The sequence below is a fragment of the Helicoverpa armigera genome, chromosome 7 (assembly GCF_030705265.1).
Source record: "Helicoverpa armigera isolate CAAS_96S chromosome 7, ASM3070526v1, whole genome shotgun sequence".
Classification (NCBI taxonomy): Eukaryota; Metazoa; Arthropoda; class Insecta; order Lepidoptera; family Noctuidae; genus Helicoverpa; species Helicoverpa armigera.
Window position 1 is genome coordinate 11,656,513 of NC_087126.1, and position 14,992 is coordinate 11,671,504.

General features: G+C 37.6%; 1 protein-coding gene across 1 annotated transcript in view; it reads left to right on the forward strand.

Moving 5' to 3' along the window:
• Positions 1-14,992, forward strand: part of LOC135116639 (liprin-alpha-1-like) — a 130,862-nt gene that overhangs the window by 96,429 nt on the left and 19,441 nt on the right. Inside the window, exons 2-10 of the mRNA XM_064035683.1 lie at positions 5,118-5,219; positions 7,288-7,452; positions 7,918-7,992; positions 8,788-8,886; positions 10,025-10,099; positions 12,118-12,285; positions 12,557-12,676; positions 13,091-13,216; positions 14,047-14,216. Coding sequence (XP_063891753.1) covers positions 5,118-5,219; positions 7,288-7,452; positions 7,918-7,992; positions 8,788-8,886; positions 10,025-10,099; positions 12,118-12,285; positions 12,557-12,676; positions 13,091-13,216; positions 14,047-14,216 — 1,100 coding nt within the window. The remainder of the gene's footprint in view (positions 1-5,117; positions 5,220-7,287; positions 7,453-7,917; positions 7,993-8,787; positions 8,887-10,024; positions 10,100-12,117; positions 12,286-12,556; positions 12,677-13,090; positions 13,217-14,046; positions 14,217-14,992) is intronic.

Here is a 14,992-nt window from a genome sequence, read left to right on the forward strand (position 1 = left end):
AAACGCAATCGCTTTTGTGGAAATTGCTCGCAGCTAAGACCTTAAGATTTAATCAACTATTATGAAACTGCCAGGAACTAACCGCCACTATATTACTAACTACACGCTGTATTTCACCGTATAGTTAACCATCATTATTAAAATATTAAGGACTGGCTGTGGCTTTATAATTCATGGAGATACAAGGGAGGTAGTTAATTAGCCGCTAGAATATGCGGGATCCATTTGCCAAGTTTATGTCCACTGCTAAAAGCTAGCCTTTGCTCCTTGCATTTGAATTATGTGCTAAATTAAATATATGAAGGCACGATGACCTCAAGCAAAAATTTTGCAGAAGGCCAATGACCCGACTAAGAGTACTAAACGATCCTGATACTGATATGCACCCAATCTCCACTAGCTAACATAATCCGATTGCATTAACAAAACGTGAATACGTGGAAATGAATACGAGTGTTCTGAATCTATTTCAAGGACTACGCTAAAAGCTCTGGAGTTTAATTTATTTTATCGCAGACATTTAATTTTGGGACGATGAATTTGCCGGTGAATTGTTGGAAGGTTACTTTCGTAACCTACGGCTTAAAATCCTTTAATATGTTCTGTTTTAAAACTAGCTAGTGAGAGTTGACAATGTTAACTTCCCACTATCTCACGATGCATCTCACGTACAAATACCTCCAGTTGAACAAATATTATTGTTTGCTTTATTTTGTGCCGTTACAAAGATAACTTCATCCTGTTGGACGCTGGCTTCGTTCCGTGTCAGTTGCGCGACCCCGTTCTCCCTCGAGAGGCTTAAACTTTGAGGTGCACCTGAACTATCTCGGCTGGACTCAAATCTTCTTACCTACACTCAGATAAACTGATCCCACCAAAAACATTGAATGTAAAAAAAGCCAATCCTCTACGCAATTCCTCCACCGTAAAAAGTTTTGAGATCGCATAGAAGCCAAGTCCTGTTCAACATTATTTGTAATAATATATCAATATTTTGTGACTATATCAATAGTTTTGTTCACATTACAATAATATTGTCTTGGCCATGAGCACAAGTTAAAAGTCGCTCCTTGAAATAATGTGTTGAATTGATAAATTTTATATGGACATGATTTTACGATTGGACTGATTGGAATTTGAGATCACCATGGACTAAACATGCGCCATAGTTCATGTGCAGTTCATTGATGTTGCATGATACTGACTGTCGGTCATTTAGTAACAATCGAATAAACTAAAAGTATTTAATTATTTGATTTTAAACTTCATGTTTGACTTTCACCTCTCCAAGATATGCTGTATTATATTTATAGTTTATTGTGCTCATGGCCAAGACAATATTATTGTAATGTGAACAAAACTATTGATATAGTCACAAAATATTGATATATTATTACAAATAATGTTGAACAGGACTTGGCTTCTATGCGATCTCAAAACTTTTTACGGTGGAGGAATTGCGTAGAGGATTGGCTTTTTTTACATTCAATGTTTTTGGTGGGATCTCATTTATTTTTTGTAGGTCTCTTTCTTCTCTAAGTATATAACAAATTAAATTAACTTACATGCAAGAAAATATATAACAAACTTTTGTACACCTAAAGTAGCACGTAAACAACATTTTTTAAAAATAAACTAATACATTTCGAATTCTTGAATCGAATATCTTTTAGAATAAAAGAGATCTATTTCAGAGGTAAATGGCATTATCACATGTTTTTTTTTTTTAAGTACTACTTATGTAACTAAGCTATGTAACGAAACCATAGCGCGATTTAGACCAGAACAACGCCATCTATCGAGCGAGCATGCAGTATTTATTGCACTGCATTAATATGAAAGATTTTATCTGGATTTTATCATTATTCATTTCATAATAATCTAGCTTTTTTATTCATATGTATGTATATTCAATACATAATAACAATAGTGGTATATTGTACTACGTAACAATAAAACTAATAGTAACATTTTGTACATAAATAAATAACAAAGTTATCAATGCAGTCAAAATACATACACAATGTTCTTGAAAAACCGCAAATATAAATTTGTTTCCTATTTTTTTTTAAGTTTTAAGGTTTTTATAATTTTCCCTTTATATGTAGCTAATAACATATCTTGGTGCCAAATTTGAAGGTTCTAAGTTTGCTAGAAGTACCTTAGACTTTTGATGATCGGTCAGTGAGTGAGTCAGTGACAAAATGGTGTAACTTTGATCGTTCATAACTCGTAAACTATTTATTCAAATATCTTGTAATTTTGAGACTGAGCTTGTTCTAATACTTACTCTTGGTCATCGAAAACTTAAACTCCTAGCTTTGTTCACATGGAAGATACAGAGGGCTGAAATAGCCGCGAAACGCTTCGAGAAAAGATGGTACGGCCGTGCCCGTTTTGCTCGAGTCTTGGCTGGGGCACTGCCGTGCCCTCAGATTTCAAACAACTTGCTTCTACCATTTCCTATAAGTATTGAAGTAATAAAACTGTTCAAAAAGTGTGTTTTCTTTTATCTATACTGCAATTTTTAAGCGCAGTTTGCGACAGTACACCTGCCATTCGATTTTTTAGGGTTCCGTACCTCAAAAGGAAAAAACGGAACCCTTATAGGATCACTTTGTTGTCCGTCTGTCTGTCTGTCTGTCTGTCTGTCTGTCTGTCTGTCTGTCTGTCTGTCTGTCTGTCTGTCGAGACCCTTTATCTCAAGAACGCGTGGACGTATCAAGCTGAAATTCACATGAAATACTCAGGTCTATTGTCCCTTTAAGCTGTGAAAATATCAAACTTCTAAGAAAAGCCAATCAAAAGGTACAGCCGATTATGTCGATATTTTCAACAAATTTTCGACACTCGCAAAGGAATCAAAACCTACAGGTTACTTCCCGTAAACTCAGAGTCTTGAAATTTGGCATGAAGCATTGTCATATAATGCAAATATAGGAAAAATTACGAAAATCTCATTTTTTTAGTTATATAATGTAAAAAAAAATATTTTAATAAAATGAAACTTACTACCTTATTTCTCACAAACGGATAAAGGTATCAAATTGAAATTTATACCAAATACCTAGGTCTAGTGTCCCTTTAGGCAGTGAAAAAATCAAACTTCTAAGTTAACGCGATCAAAAGATACAGCAGTTATACCGACACCTTAGACGAATTTCCGTCACACGCTAGGGAATCAAAACCTACAAGGTACTTCCCGTGAACTCAGAATCTTGAAATTCGGCAAGAAGCACCGTTATATAGTACAGATAAAGGAAAAATTGCGAAAATGATAAATTTGAAGTTACATAAAATATTAAAATATTATCAAATCAAATCAAATATTTTCCTCATTTCAATGGGGAATTTAAACGACCAAGTTTGACGGATTTGAGAAAACATTTCTTTGTAGTAAAAGAGTATACTCGCCGTTTATTTCCATTGTCATCAGGTCAGGATCTGATGATGGAAATCCTGAGAAATCGAGGGCAATTATCAGAAATTGTAGGCATGCATAGGATTAAAACTTGATTCTCAGATGTATGTCTGGTGATACTATCAAACAGTGAAGGTTTAGAGCTTACCTGATGATGGAGACGTGAAAAAGTCGAGAGAACTCCTCAACGGTATGTTTTAGTAACGTCGTGTTTGGGCTTATATTATTCGTATTGACGAGAACTTTTCACAAAAGTTAAAAATAAAAACTTTTTACAAAAAAAAAAACATCTTCTAAAAACAACAAGAAAACTGTTTATATGCATCGGTCTAGATCTCGGTGGTTAAATAAATATAGATGCATTCTCTAGACACCGACTTCTAGACCGATGCACCTATCATCTTTTTAATTTCTTTCTTGCTTTTGTTTTCTTGTTGCTTTTTTATATGTTTGAAGTTGGATTTGTTTGTAAAATGCTACAAAATAAAATAAAGCCGACTTTATAAAACAAAGAATAGGACAGAATTACACTTTTGTCAAGGCTCTAGAAACGTAAAGCCAGCAGCCCCGAATCCTACACTCTAGCAGTCGTTGTTACAATTCGACAGTTACAAGTCGTCAGGCAGTTTCGAAAAAAACCTGAAACTGGGGCTCGTTAGGTGATTAATCCCTCAAAAATAAAAGATCCCATTAGTACTGAATTCTCATCACCTAAAATAAAATAAGCTCCAACACAAGGTTACGTTATAAATTGTAAAGGAGTTCCCATAACTATAGGTATCTGATCTTTGCTATCGATCCCAAAATGGCAGTCAAACTTATCTATGTGGAAAGTCTTCGCCAATACGAATAAAATAAGCCCAAACACGTGGTAGTTGCAACATACCGTTCAGGAGTTCCCTCGACTCTCTGTAGTCTCCATTATCAAATCAGCTAAAAACTTTCACTGTTTACCAGTACCCTCAAAAATACACTCACATGTCTGGTTTTGACTCACGTGCCTACAATATTCAAGAGTTGCCCTCGTTTTCTCAGGGTTTCCAGATCCTCATCAGATCCTGGTCATCCGAATTGACATCCTCCTTCTTTATGAAAAGTCTTTAACAATAAAAACTAGCATTGCAACCTGTACAATGCTCTGAAACTGCTTGTCTTTTATATTTTTCAAACGATCCTGGACATTCGTCTCCATGGAATTTTGATAAAATATTTATGTTCAAAGAAACGTCATACCATTCTCCACGATTTAAAACTACTTTGATTCATGTCCGCCAGTTTTTACAAAATGGGTCAGATATGCCCAATGACCTTAATTAGCTATTTTCAATCAGATTTCTGAATGATGACTACAAAATGTTGTATATGAATAACTTTAATAAAATAACTTTTACAAGGTACTGGCCTACTATTTTAGTTATATTATAAAATAAAAAATATTAACTATTTTGGTCTCACAAAATAATCAAAACTATGATTGTTCTAAACTGAACGGTTGGCGCGAGACTCACTTTTTATCTATACAGGATTTGTACGGAACCCTCGGTGCGCGAGTCCGACTCGCACTTGGCCGGTTTATTATTGTTGAATAGTATCGTTGTCTAGGTACCCTTTATAGAACCTTATACTCAATTGAAAGCGAGCTCTACGGAAAGCTATCACATAATTTTCTAAAGCAATTATTTTTCTTTGTCTGCAGGAATTCGCAACACTCACAAAAGAGCTCAATCAGGCCAGAGAACAACTCCTCGAAAGGGAAGAGGAGATTTCAGAGCTCAAAGCAGAGAGAAACAATACCAGGGTAAGTTATACACATTTACTCAAAAATAATTAAGAGTTTATTAACAACATCGAAAGTTCAAGAAACCAATGCCGACTTTAAACAACATTAAACCTAGATTGAATAAAGCTGACACCGACACAGTTGTTCCCTGGTCCGAACGGAGTGCACATCACGCAAATAACTTTAAAGAGGCGAGAACCCGTTACAACGCTCAGCCAGCCAAATGTAGTGCACTCGTGGACCCTCTTCAACCAATCTCACATCTTAATACAATTTTCACTTTCGAATTCTACGAGTATTTTGTTGAAGAAAATATTTCTACAGCTTTTCGACGCTTTGCAGTTTGGCTGAGCGAATCTCACGTTTTAATATAAGGAGTTGGGTTTCACTTTTCTTATATTAAAACCGTGCCTGTGGTAAATATTTTTTTCGGAAAGATTAAGATGAGAATTTAATCTTGTCTCCGTATATATCTGCTTGAGAAGATATGGTAAATTAAGCTAAGCATTTCAAACAACAAATTCAACTCAAGTTCACAACTAAGTGTACCTCTGGCTTTTCCAATTGCCTCAGGTGAATATGACTGCATTACAATAGATAAGCAGCCAACTCTTTTGCTACTTAAATAATACAGTATTTTAAAAGAATGCCAACTATATTTTCGGTGGCGTTCATTAACTCAGCCCGCATATACTCGTAGATGGCAGGACAGGCACACTGCTCATGATAAAAGGTCGGCCATTGTTACTCATATAATGAACTAGACAAAAGCAATGTCACCCGCTTATTTAATTTAATTTTGAGAAGATTTTAATGGGGTTGGTCATTGATGACATCCAATTTTGGGGATCTAAAACCTTTTGGGAATATTCGGGGTTATTGAAGCTGTCACCATCTGCAGATTGAATAAACAAAATTGCAATTGTACTCACACAGTGAGAAAGTGCTCATAAGACATCTTTTATGAGTACTTCAACATCCACTTTCCACTTGCCTCTAAAATTTTCAAGCTGACAAACACAATCTATGATTCAGCAACTCTATAAAAGTTTTGTCTGCTTTATCACGTGTCTGAAATCTTTAAGAATCTTTATCCCCAATGACATGTCATAAAAAACAATATCTCCTGTAATAACGCAGCATTATCGATTTTATATTACCCTGATATATTATGACATTAAAATAGCTTCCTCTATTAGTGGCCCATATAAAAGGTGTCGATGCTATTCGCTGAAAGACGTTGAATTATTCACGACGTTCCGCTTGTAGACCGCCGGGGCCTAGGTCTCTCGGGCTTTCAGCACTTGATTGAATTTGATGCGCTAACTAGATTAGCGCTTATCGTGTGATCCCTTTTAGTATTCTACACTAAAATCTTTGGTGTGTATTGTGTCAAAAGCCTTGGTTGAATCTAAAGTGTAATTTTGAATTCAATGTTCTAAATTGCTCTATCAGTTTTGAATACGATAAGTCGGTATTGGTTTTCGATATCAAGATTTTGGACATCTTATATTTTAAAGTACTTACACAGAATGTTGGAGACACTTTACATTCTTGATTTTTGTGCTGTCATTATAAAATTCTTACCCTTGACCGAGCTTCAATCGCACCTCTCTTCTGCGTATCTGGTTTTGGAGAACTCACCTAAGTCTCGTTTGTTGTTTATCTCTAAGGCCCATCCCAATTTTGAGAGGCGAGTAAGCTACGATCAGCCACTAATCTCTTTATCACGTCTAGTGTCGTTGACCCGGCCTCCTCGGTCAAAGTGTGTCGAAATCGGCACGCTTAGTTTTGTCCTGTTTTTGTATTGTATCTATATGTTTGCTGTTTTGTAATTATCCAAGATTAGAATATAGTTATATGCCTCTTAAACGTTAATCTGGCTTTTAATTATCCTATTACGTTAATAAATCATCTCTTATGAATCAATTGCATGCAGTTCTATTGCAGAACCGACTTTATTTATAACTGCAATTAACTATATGATGAAGAAACTGAAAATAATTTATGTGAAATCAACTTTGCCACTTCACATATTTTATTTTACAATATGTATTAAATATTTTATTAAAATTTAATTTTACAGTTACTGCTAGAGCACCTAGAATGCCTAGTATCAAGACACGAGCGCTCCTTGCGCATGACAGTAGTGAAGCGACAAGCAGCCGCGCAGTCCGGCGTCTCCTCAGAAGTCGAGGTCCTGAAGGCGCTCAAGAGCCTCTTCGAACATCACAAGGCTTTAGACGAAAAGGTAATACTTCCTTAAGTAGCTGGATTTCACTAAGTCGGAGTATTACGGGGGTTTGATATGTTTGAGGGGCTCTCAATGAACCTAATCGCTGAGGACAATTGTTGAATGGTCCACTTTTCCTTTATTGAGGAGCGGGTATTGTATTGTGGGAAACTTGTCTCTATAGCAGTATACTGCGATAGACTGACTTTGTTGGTTTCTGTGTCATTAAACAGCTGACAATCTGTCAACTATGACCATATGGTTCACAGAGTCCGTAATGACCTAAAACTAAAGGTCATTCATAACATAATTTCACAATTCTTCTATCTATAACAAGAAAACTTGCGTACAATTCTCACGTACGCAAATAAGATATTACTCCCAATTTCGCCGGCAATAGCGAAAGTTTTCGTTGTGAATATTTGTTCAAATAAAACTAGGAATATGAATAAAAGTAATGAAATGTATTGATACGTGTTACAGGTGCGGGAGCGGCTACGTGTGGCGTTGGAGAGGAATACCGCTCTCGAAGAAGAACTAGCTCTCACTAAGGAAGAAGTAAGTTGGAATTTATGCCCTATGTCTTAGTAATAAGGTCTAAAAAGTAGACCTTTTAGATGTTAGAACATCTCGTTGTAACAATAGTTGCAAAAGTATAGACTTGTATTATGATGCTAAGAAACTAGCTACTGATGATTGAACTAAAAATTGAACATGACATTTTCATCAAGTAGATATTAGGTACACCATTTTTTTTCATTTTGGTCTGAAATCGAATTAAAGTAGGAAACTCTTGGATCGAAACGACCGATCTCTTACAGCTAGTCTGATTAGCTGTTGACGAACTGACCTGCAGGCATGTGCATCAGACATTCATGGTACATGCGTCTAGAGGGAAGCAGTGACGGATAATAGTGTTGTGTGATCATCATCATACATATGTACATGAACAGCTGTGATTGGGTAGGCCTTCGTTTGGTTAAGTTATTGATGAATGGATTCTTCCGCGTCTTGAGGCTACTAAGTTACTCATTGGATAATTATTAACCTATCTCCGTCTTCACGGTCCCACATGAATACAAAACTCATGTGACGGTACCACATAATACCAAATTTTATCTCAATCGATTCAAACGTTATAATACTGGTGTGGATGGAAAGCGCTGAATAAACATAGAATTTAATTTATTAGATCTTCTACCACAAAAATATGTAAGTATTGGCCACTAAACAACGAAATTCAGAGTTAGGTCTGGCTACTCTCTCTCGGTCTGCTAATTCTATGTATACAGATTTATAACTTTTCCTTTTCTGTCAACTAACTCAATAACTAAAATAAAATTACTACCCCAGTTACAGCAATACAAATCATCACAAGACGACAAGCCGAAGGAAAACGGCACCGTACCCACCGGCTCGCCCGAACAGAACGGGGAACAACAAACTACTAAGGTATGGACACACTGGGGTACAAGCTCTATTTATACATATTAATTATGTGCTGCACTGTCGGGATTGTCTTAGATAGATAGAATGGATTGTCTGTGCATTACTTGAAATGAAAAATATGAAAATTGAAGAAAAGCTCGTTTTTGAAAATACCTTATTTATGTTCGAAATTAACTCCTTTTCTTTGAGTGTTCCCAGGTTTGATAAAAGTTTTGTATTTTTTTTATTAATTAGATAAGAAATATTCATAAAAAAAAGTCTAAGTGTATCTTACACTATATGCTCAAAGAGTTTGGTAATCATAGACAATCCTTAACAAAACCCACGGGGAAGACAGCACAAAATAATAAATAACTTGTAAAACTGTAAAATGTTGACATACACACAGTACATGACACTAACAGAAATAAATAAAGAGACACACTCAGAAGAATATGTGTTCTTAATCCCTTTAGATGCTTAGGCTGCGAATTTATCAAAGGCTCCCTTAATTTTTTTTTTTTAATTTTTACAAACATAGTAAACGCTTATATTTTGAAAGGGTATCTATTGTCTTTCCTGGCAATTTTTCTACATAGGACCCACTCCTTGAAACCGTGCACCTAGCTTCGAAAGAACCAAAGGTTATTATGAAATGTAAACTTTTCAATTTGTCAGACAAAGGGTCTTTTATCTCCGTCAGAGAGTGATGATTTTTTTTTTCTTTATTAAGTACCTACTTCACGCTCGTAGTGTCACGTAGGTACTACTGTTATCTTGATATTCGAAAGTTCTAGATTTTCCATTGCCGTTGATGTGTTCGCAGCCTTAGTGGATGGTGATTGTGCTAAATTATTTACATACCTATTCTGATATGAGCATATTTTTTGCGCTTGAGTTATGTACTTGTATTACGTTTTACATCAGAAAAGGTATGTTGTGTGTATTTTCTTTTTGATTAACTATGTTTTATTGTGTTCATAATTTTTAATAACGAAAATACAAAAATACTGTTTCTTTGTAAGATTAAATGTGCTGGTTTGTGTCTTTTACAAATTATGAATTCAGTAAAACATATATAGAAAAAAACCGCTTTAAACAAACAAAAAACTAAATAGCGTTTAGTTTACATTTTATGTTTGTTTTTCGATGGACGACCCAGGATCCAAATAATGTAAACGGCGAATCGGAGACGACAAGGAAAATCAGTGAGCTCCAAAATACGATCGCCAAGCAGGTTAGATACATGCTGACGCATCTCGCAGTACTCAGGATCTGGTGGTGGGGGGGCACGGCTCCATGGCAAAACTCCTCGACTCAATACCGGTGAAAAGGCTTGAAAGGGAAAATTACAAAACAAAAGAGAAATAAATTCATGCATAAACATTTCAAAATGGAAATTATTTTTTGTTATTTAGACCCAAAATTATGAATTCTTTATCTTCCGAATCGGTAATTTTTCATCAAAGCCGACCCTGACCCTAAAGCGAGGGCTATGTATCTCTCATTAACTTTGTCTGCCCTTGTCAAATCCCGTCTCGGGTTGAAAGGAACCGTCATTTTGACTCCAAGAAAAATAATATATGAGTTTTTACTTTTTCCTTAGTATTATCCTATTCCGTTTAAAGCTAGGAAAGTTATTATTGACGGATACAATAGGATGATCAAAGGACTTCTGATGATAAAATAATGCTATGAGAATATCATAGACAGACCTATAAGTGACTCCTGTCAATTTCTTATTAAGAGTAAAATAATATTTATACAACGTCGATGTAACCCATTGGAGCCTGCCCCTCTCTTCCACCTTATCGTACTAACGGACCCCTAACACCGAGGTCTGGTCGCCATTGCACGATCGTGTCGCCATCTGTAACGCATACATCGTACTAACGCATATGATCGACCACTTACCAATGTATATGCTAACCGAATGTATTTAGATACTACTGCATAACATATTAACCTCTAGAATTAATCAATGTAGTGAAAAGCATAGAATGATAATGTTTTGGTCATTGCATCGCACTTTGAAGAATGTAGAATTTTTCGTCACACTACAACATTCAAATCAAATATTTATTAACCTATATACGAGTATACCACGTTTGTTTCAATAGAAAAACAAGAATCATTTTTTAAAATATGTAGTTTCTGAGAATCATTTACTCTACGGAATCATGGGATGCAATGGACAGAAACCTGTACAATATAGGTATAATGTATGTTAGTTTAGTTTCATTTTGTAAATAAATTATAGCAGGTATTTAGTGCCACCATTTGTCAAAACTGAATACGTTACAGAGCTTTAATTCCTATTATAGTGTCACTGAAAAAGCGACTTCAATGTGTTTGCAATAAGGCTGAAAATCTGCTGTTAAAGCTCTGCATACCAGTCACTATTGTATGTTAATCTATTAGAACCCAATCATGTACTTATATTATGGGTTAATATGCTAGCACGGATGAGCATGGCAAGCTGTCTTAAGGCCGAAACTGTAACAATATTAAAAAAAACCGCTTACGTCTGCTCAAAAGCTTATGCCAAAATGCATACTAACCAGCTATGAAAAAGTTTTGATAAAAGGTTCAAATATCTTAAGACCAAACTCGAGCAATCTAGCCCTTACAACGCATATATCCTTTAGTAACATCGCTCAAGGTAACCACAGCTCCCTAGAAGCATGCTACCCATAGATTAACCACTGACATCACTGTAAGGTCTAATACCATAGGACCTTAGACATCCACATCATTGACACTAACACTATCCATCACCGGTGATGTTATCACCACAGTAGTTGGGAAAATCTATGGTAACAGTATTTTTAACTCCTTCACACAATGGCCGACTTATGGGAGCCAGGTACATACATCGCTTGATTTGTATTAAAGACTTCTGTCATGTAGTTAGTAAAAAAGCGATGGATGTAAATGGTTTAGGCTGGCCAGAGTGTGAAGGTAGACTTAAACGGTAAGTAAGTATATTATCAGACGAAATTAGACTATCTCTCTTAGTGAATCTTGAAGTGGTTTGGTAACCACATTCTTCCTTCTGACAATGACTATTGATTTCAATAAATTCAGTTTCCTACTTTCAGAAGAATCCCTGTAAAAAAAGAAAAGATTATTCATGTTATACCCCAAAAATCGCATCAATTACAAAAAATCTAACCATTGCCGTCCCCAAACTAACCAAACTTTAGAACACACATTTTCCTTGTACACCAAACTAAGACATAATTCCCGGCACAGTCAGCAGAGCTAAGCTCATGGCAGCGGCGCGTGGCCGAGCTGAACAACAAGGTGTCGGAGCTGGAGGAGCGCCTCGCCAAGGGAGAGAAGGAGCTCGCCAAGAAACAGGACGAGTGCGTCAAGCTGCAGCGGGACCTTAGGGAGAACGTGGCGCAGAAGGAGGATCAGGTTAGTGGAGATTTCAGGGTTTTACTGTCCCAGAAGACCCGTAATGCAAAAAGGAAGATCTTTAAGTCCTCGATTCAATCCTACGCGATTCAATAAGACATTACTATGTGTCTCAAGGACTACTACCTAGCCTGGTGGATATTGAACTTTCCAAAGACCAGCAAATAAAAAGAACGTACCAATTTTGGTATCTTCCAAAAATTTAAACTTCTAATTTTATCGCATTACGCACTGTTACCTATTTAAAAACACGTTGTATATTATGTTGCAGGAGGAGCGCATAACGACATTAGAAAAGCGTTACCTTAACGCGCAGCGCGAGTCTACCTCCCTACACGACCTCAACGAGAAACTCGAACAGGAGCTCAACCACAAGCAGGCACAACTTAAGGTGAGGAGAACACCACATAACGGACATACACACAAACAATCAAGACCCAGCTCCTACGTACTGAAGAGTTAGGACCTTATCTAGGGGACCCACACACGTAGCAACAAACAGTTCTTCACATGGTTATTTGTTTCAGAAACATATTACCTTAATTGTATCTCCAATTAGACCCTGGATCATGGATTGAATGGTTTCCAAAAAGGCAAATATTTAACTTTCATTTCCTCGTAGTTAACATGACGTAGTTTGTACAGTACAAAGGTTGAAGTATAGTTGTTGAACTAATTGGTAAAGGTTTGATGAATCCCGTAGTTCCGTAAGACCAGGGTTATGTGACTAACAAACTAACTTCGGAATAGCCGCTTCTAGTAGCCTGCACAGTTCATAGACCATGCCACGTCATTCGCATTGCAGTTGCAAGAGGAGAAGATTGCAGCCATTGAAGAGAAGTTGGAGTTGTCCACGCAGAAACTGGCTCAGATGTCCTCGTTGCCAGAAATGGAGGAACAGCTCAAGGCGAGGATGGAAGCCCTCAGCCAGGTAAGATTAGGGGTAGGTGAACATTTTTTTATATTTGTAGATGGGGTATTTACTAGCAGTCTTAACGGTTGGATGTATACTTCTAGCTTCAGAGATATAATGTAAAATATACAATAATCTGCCAAAATTAACTGAGGCCTATCTAGAATATTTAATTCCTTACATTACAAGAAGAAAAAAAGCTTTTAATTTACAAATTAATTATTGTAACTGTAAATAATTTAATATTTCTGTTGTAGTGACTAATAAATAAAATCGTGCTTTACGCTTCTCTCATTCCATGCCCATTCTAGTCCTATAACATAAATATCTCTTCGAATGGAATGATCCCAAGCGATGTATTTCTGACCATTTCGTTGTAGTTACCTTATTGTGTGTTTACTAACTTGTTAACCTGACCTTACCTAATGTTATGGAGTAACTTCCTAATCTGTAGTTTGTGTCGGTATTTATTGGATTTGGTGGAAGTGGTTCAAGCAATATTATGATGAGGTTAAGGGATGGAAACATAAATATGAGTAAATTTTCACATGTCTAGAATTATGTTTGTGTTTAAAAATTTGGACATGCAACTTGGATATATAAATTGCAGCTGGATTAGACATTGTGAAGAAATCTAGATCCAGCTTGCTTGATTATCATGCTTTCAATGTACCAATATGTAGGTCTATGATCCTTGAGTATTAGGGACTAAGTTCACCAACAACAGAAGTCAGTTTTTCTTAAAAGAATTTCTTGCTTTTAAACTTGAACGTCAAGATTCGTAGTATAAAGTTGTAGTAAGGATAAGGCGATATGAATATTTATTTTATTTTTTATTCTTTGTGTAGGCGCAAGAGCGTCACGGGTCTGCGGAGGACCGCATCCAGCGGCTGGAGGCGAGCGTGGAGGAGAAGAACGCCGAGCTCATGCGCCTCAACCAGCGCCTGCGCATGAACGAGGAGCACAACACGCGCCTCTCCGCCACCGTCGACAAGCTGCTCTCCGAGTCCAACGACAGGTATGTACTGACATACTGTGTGTCTGTGTAAGCCGAGCTCATGCGCCTCAACCAGCGCCTGCGCATGAACGAGGAGCACAACACGCGCCTCTCCGCCACCGTCGACAAGCTGCTCTCCGAGTCCAACGACAGGTATGTACTGACATACTGTGTGTCTGTAAGCCGAGCTCATGCGCCTCAACCAGCGCCTGCGCATGAACGAGGAGCACAACACGCGCCTCTCCGCCACCGTCGACAAGCTGCTCTCCGAGTCCAACGACAGGTATGTACTGACATACTGTGTGTCTGTGTAAGCCGAGCTCATGCGCCTCAACCAGCGCCTGCGCATGAACGAGGAGCACAACACGCGCCTCTCCGCCACCGTCGACAAGCTGCTCTCCGAGTCCAACGACAGGTATGTACTGACATACTGTGTGTCTGTGTAAGCCGAGCTCATGCGCCTCAACCAGCGCCTGCGCATGAACGAGGAGCACAACACGCGCCTCTCCGCCACCGTCGACAAGCTGCTCTCCGAGTCCAACGACAGGTATGTACTGACATACTGTGTGTCTGTGTAAGCCGAGCTCATGCGCCTCAACCAGCGCCTGCGCATGAACGAGGAGCACAACACGCGCCTCTCCGCCACCGTCGACAAGCTGCTCTCCGAGTCCAACGACAGGTATGTACTGACATACTGTGTCTGTGTAAGCCGAGCTCATGCGCCTCAACCAGCGCCTGCGCATGAACGAGGAGCACAACACGCGCCTCTCCGCCACCGTCGACAAGCTGCTCTCCGA